The sequence below is a fragment of the Periophthalmus magnuspinnatus genome, chromosome 15 (assembly GCF_009829125.3).
Source record: "Periophthalmus magnuspinnatus isolate fPerMag1 chromosome 15, fPerMag1.2.pri, whole genome shotgun sequence".
NCBI lineage: Eukaryota > Metazoa > Chordata > Actinopteri > Gobiiformes > Gobiidae > Periophthalmus > Periophthalmus magnuspinnatus.
The window spans coordinates 27,367,266-27,385,934 of NC_047140.1; the positions used below are offsets into that span (position 1 = coordinate 27,367,266).

At 42.4% G+C, this 18,669-nt stretch overlaps 1 protein-coding gene across 1 annotated transcript; it reads left to right on the forward strand.

The window, feature by feature from the left end:
* The first annotated feature begins 3,644 nt into the window (after positions 1 to 3,644).
* On the forward strand, positions 3,645 to 18,180 carry crtac1b (cartilage acidic protein 1b). The gene is made up of 14 exons (XM_033979843.2): positions 3,645 to 3,826; positions 5,351 to 5,547; positions 5,838 to 5,974; positions 8,212 to 8,368; positions 9,680 to 9,814; positions 9,890 to 10,032; positions 15,141 to 15,277; positions 16,236 to 16,318; positions 16,533 to 16,633; positions 16,710 to 16,878; positions 16,942 to 17,087; positions 17,255 to 17,297; positions 17,381 to 17,524; positions 17,793 to 18,180. The coding sequence occupies exons 1-14, from the start codon at positions 3,645 to 3,647 to the stop codon at positions 17,918 to 17,920; spliced, it is 1,902 nt and encodes a 633-aa protein (XP_033835734.1). The 3' UTR covers positions 17,921 to 18,180.
* Positions 18,181 to 18,669: the final 489 nt, after the last annotated feature.

Consider the following 18,669-nt stretch of genomic DNA (forward strand, 5'->3'; position numbering starts at 1 on the left):
ACGTCATTGGATTAATTTGAGCACATTCAAAAGTAATTTACACTCGGTGTGATTAATGGAGACCACCAGGAACATGTGTGTGTGTGTCTGTGTGTGTCTGTGTATGTTGGGGTGTGTGTGTGTGTTTGCTGTGTGTGAATGAATGTGAGTGTGTGTGTTTCTGTGTGTGTGTGTGTGTCTGTGTGTATGTTTATGTGTGTGTATGCTTGCGTGTGTGTGTATGTGTCTGTGTATGTGTGTGTCTGCGTAAGTGTATCTGTGTGTGTGCGTGTCTATATGTGTGTGTCTGTATGTCTGTGTGTGTCTGTCTGTGTGTGTGTGTGTATGTGTGTATGTGGTGTATATGTGTGTCTGTGTGTATGTCTGTGTATGTGTATGTCTGGGTGTGCGTGACTGTGTGTGTGTATCTGTGTGTGTATGTGTGTTTCTGTGTGTGTCGGGGTGTGTGTGTCTTTGTGTCTATGTGTGTGTCTGTGTGTGTGTATCTGTGTGTGTAGGGGTGTTTCTGTGTGTGTCTCTGTGTGTGTGTGTCTGTGTGTCTGTGTGTGTCTCTGTGTCTATGTGTGTGTCTGTGTGTGTGTCTTTTCATGAGGTAAACATGTAACCTAGAGAACAAAAAGCCAACTATTTAATGAAAATAGACCTTTTTACATTTTTTTTTGCTTAATTTTGTGTGACATCAACCCTATTATGCGACTTTATTTTATTAATAATCCACCAAATGTCTTAGACCATCCCGTCTGTGTAAAGTGTGTGTCTGTCAGTGTCACAGTCTGTGTTTATCCGAGAAGAACACACTCTAAACACACGTCCTGAGTGTCTTCCATGTATAAAACAGTTGCAGAGGTAAAATGGAGTTTTGTCAGAGTGTCAGAATAGCACTCCTCTGTGTCCTGTCCAGTCGCCTGTGGATGTAAAGCAATGAGAGCGTCCCAGAGGAAGAGGCGCGCGCAGCAGCATCCCCATCCCACTGCACTCCAGCGCGCGCCCGCCCTCCCTCTGCCCTCCTCCTCTGCTATTGGCCAGCTCCTTAAATATTCAGTAAGCATCCCCACGATTGGCTCCGACTCCACATCGTCAATTCATAAAGCAAATCTTTTCTAACTTGTGTAAAGGGAATAAGTGGAAAAAACCCTAGAGAAAACGGCGTTGCTGCTCCCAGAGTGTCCCCGGCAGTGGCTCTGACTCTCAGCCTGTTTTTATTGGTTGGAGGAGCGGGTTGGAGCGCGTCTGGATCTGTGAGTACATGACTTTTCTATCTCCCCCACGCCGCGTCCTGCTCTGCCTGCCCTGGAAGGAGCGCTCCCCTGGGAATGAGTCCCTTTAACCGCCGCTACAAAGTTCAGCTCAGTCCAACCAGGGAAACTTACAGCTCTGAGCGATAAAACAGAGGAAGACACTAGTTACCCCGGGCTGGAGCTGGACTCTGGAGAGAAAGTAGCCGGTGCACGTTTATTCTGGTGATTTTAAAGAGTCACGCGCCTGGTTAATTACCTTGGAACAGATGTGGATCATGGTTTTAGGTTAAAGAGACAGAGATGTGGTTAAATAGTTGAGTGATTTGTAGTTGTTTCGGGTCTATATTCCATTTAAATACAGAGATAATATATGATTTAATTCTATTTGAGTAATTTGGGTTGAGTGTGGAGTGTTAGTTTTGCAGAAATGTGACAATATTGTGTTTTTTTCCCCATTTGAAAAGACTCTGTTGGTCTTTTGGGATCTGTGCAGGTTTACACTCACTGTTCTTTCATGTTCATGCTGATAAGTGGCACAAATGGTCACTATCTGTAAGTTCACAGTGTATTATTTTTAGGAGTAAAGTTGGGATCCCTGGGGCCAGTCTGCAGTGTGTCCTTCATCCTCCCTGAAGCTTGTGTGGGGACTGAAGATGTGGCTTGGTCTTTGTCGCAGTGTTATCAGAGTTGGGCTTGAATGCTCCAGAAAGCACATGCTGATGTTGCACGCTGTGGTAATGGCCTGTTAATGCCAACATAAATAAGCACATCGAAAACATTTCTCTGCCTTGAACAACATTGTTTTAGCTGTTTTATGGCTTCGGATGCGTTTGGGAAAATTATTTTTACGTGCTGTTATTTCTATATCAGTAGAAATGGTGCCATGTTTCCAGGAGCACTTACTAAAGTCACATTGTAACTTCACTTGAGGTTTAAGTAGGTTTTTATTGCAGCTAATGCAGAAAAGTGTGTCCTTCAGTTGATGTATATATAGGACCATGGTGCTTATCATGTTCATGACTAATGTGACCATTTCACTGACTCACTGATGTTATAGGAGACTCTTGACTTGTTCTGTTCTCAGGCTCAAGTGAACCTGGATATGTCCTGCCGCAGCATCATGGGAATAAAGCCAGACTTATATAATATTTTATCCACACTCCCCACAGTCCCCTCTGGATACTGTCTGTCCTTAGTAATTATTCTGTCCTTCTCTGCCACACAAGAATGATACCTTAAGTCCACATAGCGCCGTCTTGAGTTGTGCCTATCTCATTTGTAATGCAGAAAATGCCTTTACTAAGTCCTCAGTGCTGTTAATTAACCCTCGCTTGGTCTAGCATCTCTCCAGTCTGCAGCGTTATCACCAGGCGCCTGCCAAAGCTAGCATTAGCCGGGGCCATATTTCTGCAGGTGTCAGCGGAGGTGGCTCTCCTCTGCAGATGAGCGTTCCCCAGTATTACTCAAACGCCAATGCGCTCCTTTTATCTCAAATTGAATTGTTGAGGGAGATGTTAAAGGACCATACATCACTCGGACACTTGGTGGGAGAAAAGGCCCATCTTGAAGTTAAAAAACCAGGAAATGATGACTGTGACAACTTTTATACATTTCTGAGCTGAGAAATCAAGATGTCAGCTTGTAAACAGTGCGTAATGTGTTGTGGCTGTAAAATGGACATCACTATTTGAGTTTTATTTTAGCCCTGAAACGGTGACCTTGTGTCTCCGTTCTTTCTTGGTATTTTTCAGCTTCCCATAGAGCACCCCTGTTTACACAATACAAAGCACCAACATCAATTGTTCTGTGTTCACTTTCTATCTCCCAAGCAATAAAAGGCCACTTATACATCACACAGAGCTTTTATCCTCCAAAAAAGTGTTCCCAATTTAAAGTTTGTCCCAGAAGAAGGAGCGCTCCGGGTCAGTTATATTGGGTCATATCGCTTTTGCCTGTGTGCTCGGCTGGCCGCGGGATAATGCCCTGCTCCCCGTATAGATTTTCTGTCGTGTAATTCCTCAGGCTGTCTGCATGTGATGGGTTGTTCAGATCTACCCCTGCAGAAAGCTGCTGATCACGGTGCTATATCTTCATGTTTATGTCCTGACCGCTGCACCGAGCTCTGCCAATGAGCCACTGATGTCCGCCTCACAATGGATCGGAAGAATTAGCAACAACAGTGTGTGTGTTGCAGTTTAAAAATATATGACTTACCGGCTTTATTTGATTCCCATTTGGCTGAAGTGCCAGGACAAATGTGTTGTGTATATCAAGTAGTGAGAGCTGAAGCACTGAAGGAGTTAGACAGAGCGCAACAATGCAGATCAAGGAGTCAGCATGTTTCAGAATGCAAATAAATGTTAACGTTTTAATTTGTCGGTGTAATTTTCTGTCTCCCAGGTCAGCATGTGGTTGTGGCTGCTCCTCTTCGTGCCTGAGATGAGCGGGCAGAGATCCGAGCCCATGTTTTCAGCCATAACCCGGAGCATCCTGCCTCCGGACTACGACAACAACCCGTCCCAGCTCAACTACGGGGTGGCTGTGACCGACGTGGACGGGGACGGGGACCTGGAGGTGTTTGTGGCGGGGTAAGGGTTGACCCAACTGAACTGAACGCATTACAAAGAATAGACTATAAAAATGTAATGTCCTCTTACTTATTTCAGTCTAGTCTGTGTTATGAGCGCTTTGATACGATTGAAGAAAATGATCATTGTTCCCGAGTGAACTCACAGATAAAATTACGGCTGTGTTGAAGCTAAAGGTTGAGACAAAGGCAAAAAAGAGATGGTAACTTCCAAGTGGCCCGGGGCTCACTCAGCTGATGAAAATGGATTTGATTGGATGAAGGCCATTGATGGGAACAGTTTGGCAAGGCTTGCTTTTAACCAGTCAAGCAGAAATGAGTTCCTCAACGCTTAACAGAATATAGATGGTTCAAAATGACCCTGCTTAATAAATGTCATTTAGCCAAGACATCCAATTCAGCAGGTATCCTGGGCGTGTGAGGGCTGCACGAATCCCCATAGAGTCTGATTTAATGCCAGTTTTAAAGGAGAATTGTTTTACTTTTCAATTCTTAACACCGGCGACCTTCAGCTGTGACACATGTTTAAAACTTCAAGGTTCATATAGACCTGTCACGACAACAAATTTAGATTTTACAGAGAAATATTGCGGTAAACGGTGATGCTGAAACTACTTTATGCCACTGATTAAGACTGAAATACTGCAAGATAATCCCAGTAAACCATTTTTAACTAAACTGTTGCATTAAAAGACATAAGCAGCAACAAATAAATAGCTGAATGTACCAAAAATTAGCGATAAAAAGGGACTAATTCACTCCTCTACAGCTCAAATCTTATTGTATTAAAACATAAAAAACACCCAAAATCTCCCCAGTTTTGCAAAAATACATAATATCGAAGAATATATAGTTCCAGCTTTCATATACTGAATGATAAATCGATGTAGTACTGATGACAGGCCTAGGTACACAGTCATAGAAGGACAATAATACAACATATAGATGCCAAATATGTTTTAATTAATGCAAAAACTTGACCTGTATAAAATATGAGGTCTTAGTATCTGCATTTTCTAATTGGGGTTAATTGTTGTAACAAACGATTGATTAAAAGGGCAGCTTTAATCACATAAAGATAACCGACTTATTTATTTACTGCATTATGTTTCTGAGACTCTTTTAATCAATGCCTAAAAGACTGAGGATCGATACATTCATCAGAGCTGTTCAGGATTGGGAATGAGAGGAGATTAGTGTCCTCATTATCAGTCAGAGAGAGTGTTAGACAAAACTATAACTTCTTACGAACTTTAAATGTATTTTTTGGGGGAATGCAGTTGGAAACCTGCTGTTTAGTTAATACTGGGAGCGGAAATAGGCTCAAAATGGTTGTGTTTAGCTGTGCGTATGACTGAAAGCTTTTTATTCTGCACTTTTCTCTTTTAATGTTAATTTTATGATGATTATTTCAATTACTTTATGTACGAATTGTGCTCTACGAATAAACCCGCCTCGCCTTGCCTTGCCTTACATTATCCCTGTGCAAATGAACTAATAAAATAAATGCATCGTGCGTTCACAGCTACAATGGTCCAAACCTGGTGCTGAAATACGACAGACTGAAGAAGAGACTCATCAACATCGCGGTAGACAACTGCAGCTCGCCGTTTTACGCTCTGAGAGACCGTCCGGGCAACGCCATCGGGGTGACGGCCTGCGATATAGACGGCGACGGCAGGGAGGAGATTTACGTCCTCAACACCAACAACGCCTTTGCAGGTACAGTATATACAGTCTGCGCTCACCCCGAGACAAAGTGTGGATCATTATGCACATATGAAGCTTATCGTGCTCGTCTTTAGATAACAGATAAGCCTTGAGCGACCATTAATCAATTTGAAAGCCACAGCGCTGCATCTCCTCACCTTTTATCATTTTTTTTTTTTACTAAACCACACTCACATCTCTCACTATCAGCCTCACTGGCCTTTTTCCTCCTGTTGTATAATATGTCTTCTCTCCTCTTACAATCTTTGCCTTGTCTGAACTCTGCATCTTTCCACACGAAGGTCGGACGACGTACTCAGACAAGCTGTTTAAGTTTCGTAATGGTCGCTTTGAGGATCTGCTGAATGACGACATAAACTTGCACAGGGACGTAGCCAACCGTATGGCCGGGCGCTCAGTGGCCTGTGTGGACAGAAAGGTACACGCCTCGCACTAACACAATGAGGATGTAGATTCAATGCAGGCGGACTCAACTCCCCGGAGTGTCTTGTGGTCACATGCATGGCTGCTTCTGTTTGTTTACTAGTGATAACTCATGCTCTGCCTACGCCGCCCCTCTCAGCATGTGCTATGACAGTTCATTTGGTGGAATGCTGTGCCATTTTCTCTTTTCTGTCCATCGCACCAGTGTAATTACAGAAGCCAGGGCTCGTTTGTTTTATGGAACATTGTACAAGGAGGAGTGATGACTGCAAACCGCTGCGTTCTGCCTCCACTATTTCCTCTTATTCACTTTTTCTTCAGTTGTTCTGGGGCTCGTTCTCTCTCGCTGGCTTCATGCACCTGTTTTTTTGTTTTTTTTTTGTTTTTTAATCTTACCCACAAACACACACACACACACACGCATGCACTTTCCACTTGTAATCAGGGATAAAGGATGTGATAGTCAGCTGGAGAACAGAGGGATTACAATAGATTTTTTAACCACAGTCCCATCTCAGTGAGCACTGATAGGCTGCCGGAGTGATGGGAAAGATATCTAGTTTTAATGGCATAATGTGTTTAGAGGAAGCCAGAGCCACAATGTGTGTTCTTTCACTGAGCATGCCTCCCTCAAGCTAAACAAGACATTTATTACACACGTTAAAATTCAATGTGCGCTGGACTGTTGAAATCTGCTTTTTTTTTCTATATAAAAATAGTATGTTGATGTGTTACCATTTGAATAAGTGAAAGTTAGTCTTGTGACAGCTCTAGCGCCTCCGGGTCTCCTTGAAAGCGAGCTCATGTCATTAGTCTTACACAAACTGATGTAGGTGACATATTGAGAGGTCACACATTTAACTGATGGATTGTGCACTTTAAGTAAAGGACTATAGCAAAGGGACACTGACTAAATGAAACAGCTTTAACTGAAAATGTTATAGCGTTACTGTGGCAAAGGTTGCGTTCGTTTCATTTCCACTGCACCCCGATGTACCTCGCCAGCCACACAGTCGCCATGTCAACTGGTGTGACACAAACTAGCCTCGGGTGAAGACTTATTGAAAAATCATTGACTTTTAAGTTTGTTAAGTAACTGCCAGTGGCCTCAAAGCCTTTCATTGTACTCCATTGTTTCATTCAGTCCACCTCGGGGGGCGTGTGTGAGAGGGTGTGACAACACAGCCACAGCGGGCCCTAACACTACTGACATTTACACAGCGTTCATTTCACTTCCTCGTCCTGTAAAAGTATTCTAAGGTTAACACAAATGTGATGGACTGTGTTTGCATATGTGCATGTTGTATTGATTGAAATATGTTGGGCCCTCGGTAGGAAAGCTCATTGAAAGCGAGTATGTAGTCTATTAGTGCGGTTCCGTCTGTGAGTTTGTGTCTGCAGGGACTCTGACTGATAATGGAGTGTGAAATTAATCTCCAAAGGGAGGCAGGCTGAGGAGGGGCGAGAGAGGGCGGGGTGAAAGGGGTAAGGAGCATCAGAACTGATCAAGGCAACGGAAAGGCGCTCGGAAAGGTATTAGCCATAGTTTGAACAATTTAGGTGCTAAGTTTGGCCAGTAAAATTAAATATGTTTAATAACTTATGTGCGAGTTCTCATTCCCGCAGTTGAGAAAAGCAGAATGAAATAAAGAAAGACATTTGTATGAGCGCAGAGTGGGTAATATTCACTGAATTAAAAAAAAAATGATCCAGATTCAGGCGATACTATGGCGGTCTATCAGAAATCTACTACAGTGCACTTATACATGTCACGATTAGGGTTGAACAGTTTAGGAAAATCTCTTTTTTGACAAGCTCTACAGTTGTGATTAGATTTGCAATAAGATTCTGTTAAAAGTCCAGAAGAGTAGACAAAAACACTGAATTATGAACTGACAAACTAATCAGAACACAGGGTTAGCAGTTTTTATGCCGTTATTAAAATTGTTAAATTGCAGTCTTTGTAGTTTGCTAATTGTCCATTCAAACTACAGTTTCAATTCGTTTGTGATTCATCTTGCAGCCCTGTTCACGATTGAGGTTCATTTCATACTGATGCTTGGAACATTAGATTGCAAGGTTGTTTTATTATCTTATTTCTATTATATTTAATTTCTTTGCACACTTTATTTTTTATAGTTTTAGAATGGAAAAAGACAATTCATTTTTCAGTGTATCTTCCACTTGTATTTTTATGAATTTTAAATGTGTGAAATTGTGTTGTCTCTGTAGGGCACTGGTCAGTATGCCATCTATATAGCAAACTACGCCAGTGGGAACGTGGGTCCTCACGCGCTCATTGAAATGGATGAGTTTGCCAGTGACTTGTCTCAAGGCGTCATCGCCCTCACCAACGTGGCGGAGCAGGCGGGAGTCAACAAGCTAACAGGTACATTACATTGTTTAATGCACACAGTTTGACACAGTCCTTAAATAGTTCTCAGCGTGCGGTACTTTCAGCTGTGGAGGAGGGTGAAATATGGGGCTACTTAAAAGTATAATAGTATAAAAGATGGTTGAAAGAAATGTTGGCAGGTTTCGGCCCTGTCAGCTGTTTACTGCAGTCAAAGTCACAGGTGAGTGAAGGGAAAGGGCGACTCTTACATAGATCAGCTCAACAGCCCAGAAGAGGCATCTATCACACAGTCTCCCTCTCATAAGGTTTAATGTATGGAGATAAGTATATGGCACAGCTCTGCAGCACTGTGGCCTACTGCATTCATACATTACATTTGGACCCGTAAAATCAAATGCAGCCAAGAGTTTTTACTCACTTTTCACTCAATTTATAAGGTGATTCAGAAATATATTTTAAGCAACTCTGCAATAAAAATTCATAATTAGTGCATTACTAAATATTATTATACAAATGCAGTAAAATATGAACTACCGATATGATATGATAAATGAGTTAAAGTGCGACCCTCCTTCACAGCTGAAGTGAAGTTCTTTGGATAAAAAGACGGACAAGAATGACAAGCAGATATTTTAAATGTGATTTGTTGCTTCAACACCATTGTCATAATCTCCTGTGTGACACTTGAAAAGTGTTTGACCTTGATTTCCATTGAAACTTGAGGCAGTAACGGCACTGAATGTGTAATATTATTATCTGAATGAAGACACCAGGGACAGAGCGCTCCGGACAGAGCTCGCACAGATTTATGGAGCTTTGTCATCAAACTGCTGTTAATCAGAGCAGAGGGACAGAGTGAGGCTGTGTTTGAGGAGACTTCACCTGGAGCGTTCACTTAGAACAGTGGTACATGACGCAGGGAGATTCGTCCAGCAGCTGGGACAGGCCTGTACATCAGAGCTCTGGAAAGGACAATCAAGGCCCTCTATAATCAGACCAGAGACACTTCACACCACTCTTCACTTTGCACAATGTTGGAAAGGCTTTTACTGAGCGGACCAAGTACATCCACTAAAGTTTTGGTTAATACAAACATGCAATTTCTCATGTGTGTCCTTATTGTGTGACGATAAGTTGTGTGTTTGTGTGTGAGCTCCATCAGACTCAGTGTTTGCGTCAGCACAAAGCCCCTGGCCCGGCTCACAGCAAATGGCTCGGAAAGACTGTAATGATCTTTTTCCATGCAGTTTTTCACAAAGACAGTTTTCTCTTTTTGTCGATTATCTGAGCTTTATTTGTTCAAAATTTGTGTACAGTGGTTTCATTTCATTTGTGCTTGTGCAGGGGGGCGAGGAGTGGTGGTGGGGCCCATAGTGAGTCAGACACTATCAGATGTTTTCTGTGACAACGAGTACGGCCCTAACTTCCTGTTCAGAAACAACGGAGACGGCACCTTCACTGATGTGGCGCAGCAGGCCGGTAAGAGGGGAATCTTAATCTTTCTAAATATAATCCAACAAGGCTAATACTTCATCAATAATCTGATTTCTGAAGGAGTGGAGGACCCGATCCAACATGGCAGAGGGGTGGCACTCGCAGACTTCAACCGAGATGGAAAGACGGACATCGTGTACGGAAACTGGAACGGCCCTCATCGCCTGTTCATGCAGCTGAACAACCGAAAACAGAAATTTAAGGTGAGAAGACAGAGATATCATCATCATCATCTCTTTATTTCAGACTCAGGGTCCATAAAAACACAACACCAGCAACATAGACACTTCATCAAGCGCTATTAGCTTATTTTTAGGCCTGTCACGTTAACAGATTTTAAAGCATGAGGGAATATGGCCTGGAAACACCTTGGGGTCCCACAGGAGGAGCTGGAGGAAGTGTCTGGGGTGTGGGAAGTCTGGGAGTCCCTGCTTAGACTGATGCCATTGCAAACCACCCCAGATAACCGACAGAGAAATGATAATATTGAAACTACTGTATGCCACTAACACAAAGCAGGATAATCCGAGGAAACCAGTTTTAAAGAGACAGTATCATTAAAAGGCCTGAGCTGCATCAAATGAATCAGTAATTAGCAACAGACATTAGATATTCAACCCTTTAAAGCTCAAATCTTAAGTTATTACATAAAAATGGCAAAAATCTCCCCGCTAATGCAAAGAAAATGTACACACGATATGAAGCCTTAAAATAAACTGATCCAGTTTTCATATAGTGAACGAGAAATCAATAGAGTAATCAAAGTGACAGGCCGATTTATAATATGTTTGTCTAAACCCTGTGTGTACAAAATCATGTTCCTTAATATTTGTGCCATTTACATAAAAAAATGGCAAAAAATCTCCCCGTTAATGCAAAGAAAATGGAGCCCCAAAATAGATTGATCCAGATTTCATATAGTGAACAATATAGTGAAATCAATATAGTAATCAAAGTGACAGACCTACTTATGTTATGTTTGTGTAAAACCAGTTTAGACAAAGTCATGTCCATTTATACTTAAGTGAATTGAATCTAATAGTGTCAGTGGGTTTAATTTCAGAGCATTATTATTATTATTATTATACATTATCGCTGGAGTTTGAAGAGTGAGAGCGTTTTGCTAAAGATACATCACAACAAATATTAGAATTGTAATTTTGACATAGTCCTTGTCTGTATAAAGAAGTGGATTAAGTGAGTATTACGTCACCCACAGAGCTCGGCTTCAGTCAAACGAAGCTCATCGAGGCTAGCGGTTATAGCGGCCAATTAGAAGCCGATTTCCATATTTAGAAGTCTGACGCTAGTATCATAGCAACCAAAGAGACAATCCGGAGCGAGGCTGTTGAAGGTAACGCCCCTTCCCGCCCTCACCGCTGGTTTAGCAGGGAACAGGCACTTAGCAACGCTGCCCATCAAACTTTTTGCTAAACGGGAGTAACGTGAGAGAAAGAAGTCGCCCGATTTGTCTGTTAGTAATGTTCATATCTTGATTTACGGACACAAAAGTGAAAAGGGGCGACAGTTTTACAATGGAAAGTGAATTGGAGCCAGAAAAATGCTCTTGCTCGCTTTCTATTTGGAGCGTAGCGGCTAGCAGGTTAGCTATGTCCATTTATATTTGTGTAATCCCTCAGTCGTCCAGGTCTGATCCATAGCAAAACATGAAATTTTTGGGATGGACGCATGTTGTAGTAAAAAAATCTTGTTTGCGCTGCAGTTTATTAAAGCCGTGTAGAACTGCAACTAGAGCTGTGCAATTATTCAAATGTATTCAAACCAATATGGAGATTCAATCAGTCCTAATTGTCTGTGATATGGTTGAGGCTTTTTAATGGAGAGGTTTACTGCCAGCCCTCTGTCAGTAAAAGCATGTGGTTTGGAGCAGAGGGCAGACAAAGAGAATGAAATCGGTCTATTTATTTGAGTGAAATGGCACAGATTAAACGTCTGCCTTGGTCATGTTCAGGAAATTAATACAGATTTTGATAAACGAGATTGATCAAGGTAAAGCAAGGCAAGTTTATTTGTATAGTACGATTCATACACAGTAATTCAAAGTGCTTTACAGAATAAGAAATACACTAAAATCGTAATACTAACAAATCAAAACATAAATAATCATGAGAAAATTAATATTAAAAGAGAAGAGTACAGAATAAAAAACCTTTGTCATATGCACAGATAAACTGAACTGTTTGGAGCCCGGATTTAGAGGTTTGTCTCACATCTTCAGGAAGACTGTTCAAGGTCCTGGTTTAGTCCTGGTTTAGTCCTGGTTTAGTCCTGGTTTAGTCCTGGTTTAGTCCTGGTTTAGTTCTGGTTTAGTCCTGGTTTAGTCCTGGTTTAGTCCTGGTTTAGTCCTGGTTTGGCCCTGGTTTAGTTCTGGCTTAGCCCTGGCTTAGTCCTGGTTTAATCCTGGTTTGGCCTTGGTTTATCCCTGGTTTAGTCCTGGTTTAGTTCTGGTTTAGCCCTTGTTTAGCCCTGGTTTAGTCCTGGTTTAGTCCTGGTTTAGTTCTGGTTTAGCCCTTGTTTAGCCCTGGTTTAGTCCTGGTTTGGCCCTGGTTTAGTCCTGGTTTAGTCCTGGTTTAGTCCTGGTTTAGTCCTGGTTTAGACCTGGTTTATTCCTGGTTTGGCCCTGGTTTAGCCCTGGTTTAATCCTTGTTTAGTCTTGGTTTAGTTCTGGTTTAGTCCTGGTTCTGAGCTCCAGCAGGAGTCCTCAGAGTGTGAGATGGTTCATATGCCTCTAGTCAGAGATGTACTGTCATGGAGAGACTTGTCCAATATAATGAAAAACATGTGATTTTTGACATATTTCCCAGCTCTAAATGCAACAGTATTTTATTTTTTTAACAGTAAACAGAGAACTGTAAACTCATTCACATACGCCCCGTTGGATTAGCCGTCGTCTGGCCTTTACTCCAGAGGCTGACAGTGATGTATACAGCAGACAGTCAGTGATGAGCAAAGGAGAGAGTTTCACTTCTGTTTTCTGCTCTGTTGTGACACTAATCAATGAAGAGTTAACAGCCCGCTCAAAGACTGCAAATTTCACCTCACAGCTTTCATCAGCCGTTATCAGCACCGGTGGATGTCTGTAGTGAATTAGTATCAGTTTGTGACCAAGTGGCATTTAAAGACCAATGAAAGGTAATTTACTTTGTCAACATTTTTAAGAGTCAGTTACTTCAGTACAGTCTCCGGTACAGTTCCCCGCTTTTCACACCGTAAGGAATCGTTTGCGTACATTTCACCCCGTCTGTGATCTATCCTCCGACACCCGCGACCACATTTTTTTTAAGCCGAGAGATAAACGTCAGCGGTGACATATTTATGAGGGTCGCATCAGGGGTTAATGCGCGCTGCTTAGCCCTGAGACAATCCCATCAGAGCGACATGTCTGCCAATACACACGCATGCACACACAAAACAAATTGGATTAGCTATCTGATGTCTTTTTAACTGTTAAGTCACAAGCATGGCACATATTTAAGAGCCCACACACGAGCTGACACCCCCGCTGACCATGTTGACCTTTTGGCATGCATAATGAAGCTGTTGTATCACTCCAGTAAACCGCTAATTAAATTGGGCTGAAACAGCAGCTTGCCTGTATGGTGGAAAGTGCAGATTAGGCCTCTTTGTGCTTTAATTAAAATTCACTGCTGAGGTTTTCCTTGTAGAGGTTTAACACACAACGGTCAAGATACTCCCACATGTAAAATATAGCCAACATGCCGGGTTGTTTGTTACTAACGGCGACATAATGGGAAATATCCATAGGAGTAGGTGTGAAATTGGACGCTGTATTTTATTTATTTATTATTTCGTTGCTATGCGTTTAGGCCCGTCACGATACATACTATACTACTATATCGACTTATTGCTCAGTACGTGGCAGATGGAGGGGTTCAGTAGCTATTTTGGGTGTGTATTCTTTGTACAAGTGGGAAATAATTGGTTAATTTTTTGAATAATGATGAGATTTGAGCTGTAGAAGGTTGAATTATGGGCTTTTATGACTCATTATAGACACAAACTAACTACTTAAAGGTCCGATATTGCGCCAAATTGACTCGTGTGAGCTTTACGCCGTGTTAGAACATACCTGGAGTTGTGTTTTGTTTCATTCACACATGTTCAAAACGTGCTGTTCCACCTTGTGATGTCATGAAGTGTTAGTTTTCAAGTTAGCAGCTACTTTTTACCTTTTGTTCGGTAGAAACGGGCAATTCCAGGTGTGAAATCATCCAAATGATTCTAGCGAAGGTGTGTGGAGTTTAAAAACACAGTGGAGCACTTCCTGTATCACCACGTGACATCACAAGGTGGAACAGAGTGTTTCCGTTTAAGAGAAAACAGCGTAAATATGCATCGTTTGTGCGTTAAACATGTGTGAATGAAACAAAAACACAACTCCAGGTCTGTTTTTGATGAGGAAACAACATTAAAACAGATGAGAAAATAGTGTAATACAAGCCCTTTAAGTGTAAGTAGTTTTTGGTGATAATTTTGCTTAATGGTTTGTTTTCAATATTATCGTTTAACATCTTTATTTACTTCAGCAATATATCGCACTTGAAAATGTGTTATCGTGACAGGCCTATACGCATTTGTCTATTTGACTGATGTACTTATGGTAAAAGTATGGCCCTGGGTCCGTGGTGGTGTGAGTGGGTTGTCCTCTCTCCTTCACCTGAACAGCAGAAGGTCAGTGTGGGCTGCCCCTCCTGCAGCTTTATGAGCCTTATAATTAAAACAGGGAGTAAATAGTGGAGGGAGTGAAGGGCCGCTCTATAACTCTTCCAGGACTTATCACTGCATCACTGAAGCGTGCACACTTCCGATACTTTTTCCCGAAACCCCCCTCCAGCTGAGACACTTTTTTGGGTCTTAAGGTGTTGGTTAATGATTTTATTCAAATTCACTGACATAACTTCATTTTAATCTGTAAGAAGGAAGCTGTTTATCGATTCTGTTGGAAGGTGGGCGCTGGAACACGGTGATGACAGCTCGGTTGACCTACATATGAGTTAAATCAATAGTATTGGCATCGTATGGTCAGTCATGATTAAGAGTGGAAGTGCAGGACAAACAAGCTATGACAGATTATGGAGTGTTTATCCCTGGTTATGGTGTTGTTCCAGTACAGATTTTTAACTATAAAACCAGTAGAGTAGATGTAATACCGGGGCACTAAACACATTCAGTAGTTTTGTCTCATCTGACCTGTTTTTCTTCATGTGAACATAATGTGCAAATGTGTGTAGTTTCCGCAGATATAATCACTGTTACTCGTTTGCTTCAGGACATCGCATCCCAGAAGTTCTCTATGCCGTCCCCAGTCCGCACTGTTATTGTTGCAGACTTCGACAATGATAACGAGTTGGAGGTTTTCTTCAATAACATTGCCTATAGAGGGCCGTCTGCCAACAGGCTCTTCAGGTACAAACACACACACACGCACACTCTACAGGTACAAACACACACACGCACACACTCTTCAGGTACACACACGCACATTCGCATACACACACACACAGAGAAAGTGGAGGTTTACTACTTCTGTAAGTTTTAATAGCACTTTGATGAGGAGCTTAATGTACTAGTCTTGTGTCTTAAATTAATATTCTAATACTGTGCTTGGAAGCTGAGGTGAATTTAAAAATCGAAGCCAAGGATACTTATCACGTCTGGCACCCCGCCTCCTCTCTCCACATGAATGAATCTTTCATTAAGGCACTTTTAGGGCTCTTTTTGGCTCATGGTGTGACTTCCTCTCTAGATAATATTAATGAACTCAGGTGCCTAAGCGCAATATTTGATACATATCAATTGTTAGCCAAATAAACCCAAACAGCTTGAATTAAATCTGATGGGGTGTTTTTTAATAAACATGATGCCTGTCTCATGATGATTCTGCCATGAGCTGCTGGGTCAATTCAGAGCCGTGTCAGAGATGTTGTTGGTAGTTAGTGAGTGAAACCTCGTGCTGCAGATCAGTAGAGGGGACAGGGGTCAGCTGCACAGCCCAGTGCTCTGCCATTGTCCAGTCCCAAGATGAATCAGCTCATTTATTCTGCTCTGGCACCAGGCAAAGCCTCAAACTATTGTGCCCAGGCTAATTAATTCGATGGGGCTGATCAATATTTAGCTGAGCTGAGAGCTTCAACTGACGCGATCAGCACCTTTGCACACTGTAAAATAAAATTATAACTAGAGTAAAGTTTGGTGTCCATCTGCATTATCGCCTTGTTTGCCGCTCAATGTGTTTTTAAAAGCAATGTGACCGCTGCAGTGTGACTGTTGTTAATTTAATATTTTATATACATTATAAAGCTGGCATGAAAGTCATAAGCTTTTTGTCAAGTCAAAATATCAATATAATATAGTTATTTGACAGGGTGAGCAGGAGAGAGCATGGAGACCCTCAGATTGAAGAGCTGAACATTGGAGAAGCAGCTGAGCCGCAGGGACGAGGCACTGGTGAGTGACACACCCCTCTGTTGCTATTCTGTCAAATGAGCATTAGATGGCGCCAGAGATTCACTCGTAAACTGCCTTTTTGTGTTAGAGAAAAGACAAATGAGATTATTAGTTGAAAGTCTTGGAAAACATTAAGTTCATATTTTGTGCATGCTGACAGTTAATGTGATACTGCTGTGGTGTTTACTTGCTTCATTACTCTGATGGATCTCAGGAGCTGTGGCCACAGACTTGGACGGTGATGGGCGCCTGGAGCTGCTCGTGTCTCATGGAGAAAGTGCCGCTCAGCCACTCTCCATCTACAAAGTCAACCATGTGAGCCTTCGGGACAATTATCTGCTAGTATAATAAAATCATTCATAGCATCCAACATGTTATTACTGTGTTTTAGGGAGCCACAAACTCTTGGCTGCGGGTGATTCCTCGGACCAAATTTGGTGCTTTTGCCAGAGGAGCTAAAGTGGTGGTGTACACTAAAAAGACAGGCCCGCACACTCGTATCATCGATGGAGGGTCAGGTTATCTATGTGAAATGGAGCCTGTAGCACACTTTGGCCTCGGTAAGAGATATTCACCTATAAAAAAGCTTGTACAAACAAAATAAAGTGTGCATGTGTCGCCAGGTAAGGATGTGGCCACGAACGTTGAGGTGTACTGGCCTGATGGACGATCAGTGGCCAGACCTCTAGAACCTTCAGAGATCAATTCAGTGCTGGAGATTCACTATCCCAGAGATGAGGAGGAGGTCACTACGCCGGTAGAAATAGAGGTACACAGAAACAACCTAAAGATTTTACTTATTTATCTTAATTTGTGGGTGTATTCAGATGCACACTAGTGATAGATTTCTTGTTTCTAATGCAAACAAGTATATATTTTTGATTCTGCGGTATAATATTTAACTCTGACTGACTAATATCTGAGCATGTTTTGCAGTGTGGTCACGGTTTTGCCCTGAATGAGTTTGGGAGATGCACAGGTGAGAGCAGAAGTTTTTAAAATGAAACTTGTGTGTAGATATGTAAGTGTTTATAGCCGTTTTGTCCACCTCCCCTCCCTCAGATAAAGATGAGTGTACCCAGTTCCCCTCCGTGTGCCCCTCTGACCGCCCTATCTGCACCAACACCTATGGCAGCTATAAGTGCCGCGCTAAGAAGAGATGTAATCAAGGCTTCGAGCCCAACGATGATGGCTCGGCCTGTGTGGGTGAGTGGGCTGGCGTGAGCTTAGCTGGATTACAAAGATCAGGAGAACGGAGAGAACATTGACAATGAAAGAGATTCAGTAAGCTGCCTTAATTACAGAGGGCTGGAGGAAAGGCTTTGGAGGTGCTAACATTCCTCTGCGTGTCCCTTAGCTGCTCCACTGTCTTGCATGACTAACTCCTCCTTGTCAGAAAGTCATTTTCAGTTACTGTTGCTGTGCTGTAAAGCTATATGCAGCGGGGTAACTCTTTGTATTACTTCTTTTTCAGCAAAGGTGGCTTACTTCGGAGGGACACGGTCATCCGGGCAAAGCAAGTGGCCAGGCTCCTCCGTGTGGTTGCTGTGTCTGCCATCTTTACCGCTCCTCTCTCATCATCTCCTGTCCGGACTTCTGTAGCTGCTGCTAATGTATCCCTGGCACTTCTACTCATTGGGGATGTACACAAACTGAGAAAAAAAACTGAAATGAAACTACGACTTCATCCATCACACCTTCTTTCTGGATATCTTATGTGTGCATCTCTCGTGTCATATGGACTGACCAAAAAGGAGAGCCCGCTGGGAGCTACGGGGTGTGGACTCTGTCATGGCCGCTGTACTTAAGTGGTCAGCTGTTTTTTTGGAGCGAGCATCTGAGAGGAGCATGAACTAGAGCCCCAGAAGGCAGAGACATGCACTGACTCGAGAGGGGCCTGTCCTCACCTTTGTCCCCGCCCCCCCCCCCCCGACACATCCACACTGTCTGATACCAGCGCTGGACTGAGAGGCTGAGGAAGACGGTGCTTTTGGTGTGATTCTGTGAATGTGTAAACATACAGTAAGTGTCCCGCATCAGAACTACACCTGCACAAACAGACAGGCGCCAGTGTGTTGAGCGCAGGTAGAGCTGTCACTGCTGAAGTGTGGTTACCATGGGAATAAGGCAGATTTTTATTTATTTGTGATTGGTAAAATATCATTAATACTGGCGTTAATCTGGTAATGAAGGTAAAACATAAAAGGAACTGTTAATGGTAATAATATAATAAGCCAGCACAAATCTGAGGATATGCACAAGCGATTTTAAGATTATAAAACGATACAATATTTTTCAACTTAAAGAAATGGAGCACAATTATTAGAAGATAATGAGACAAATATGTATTG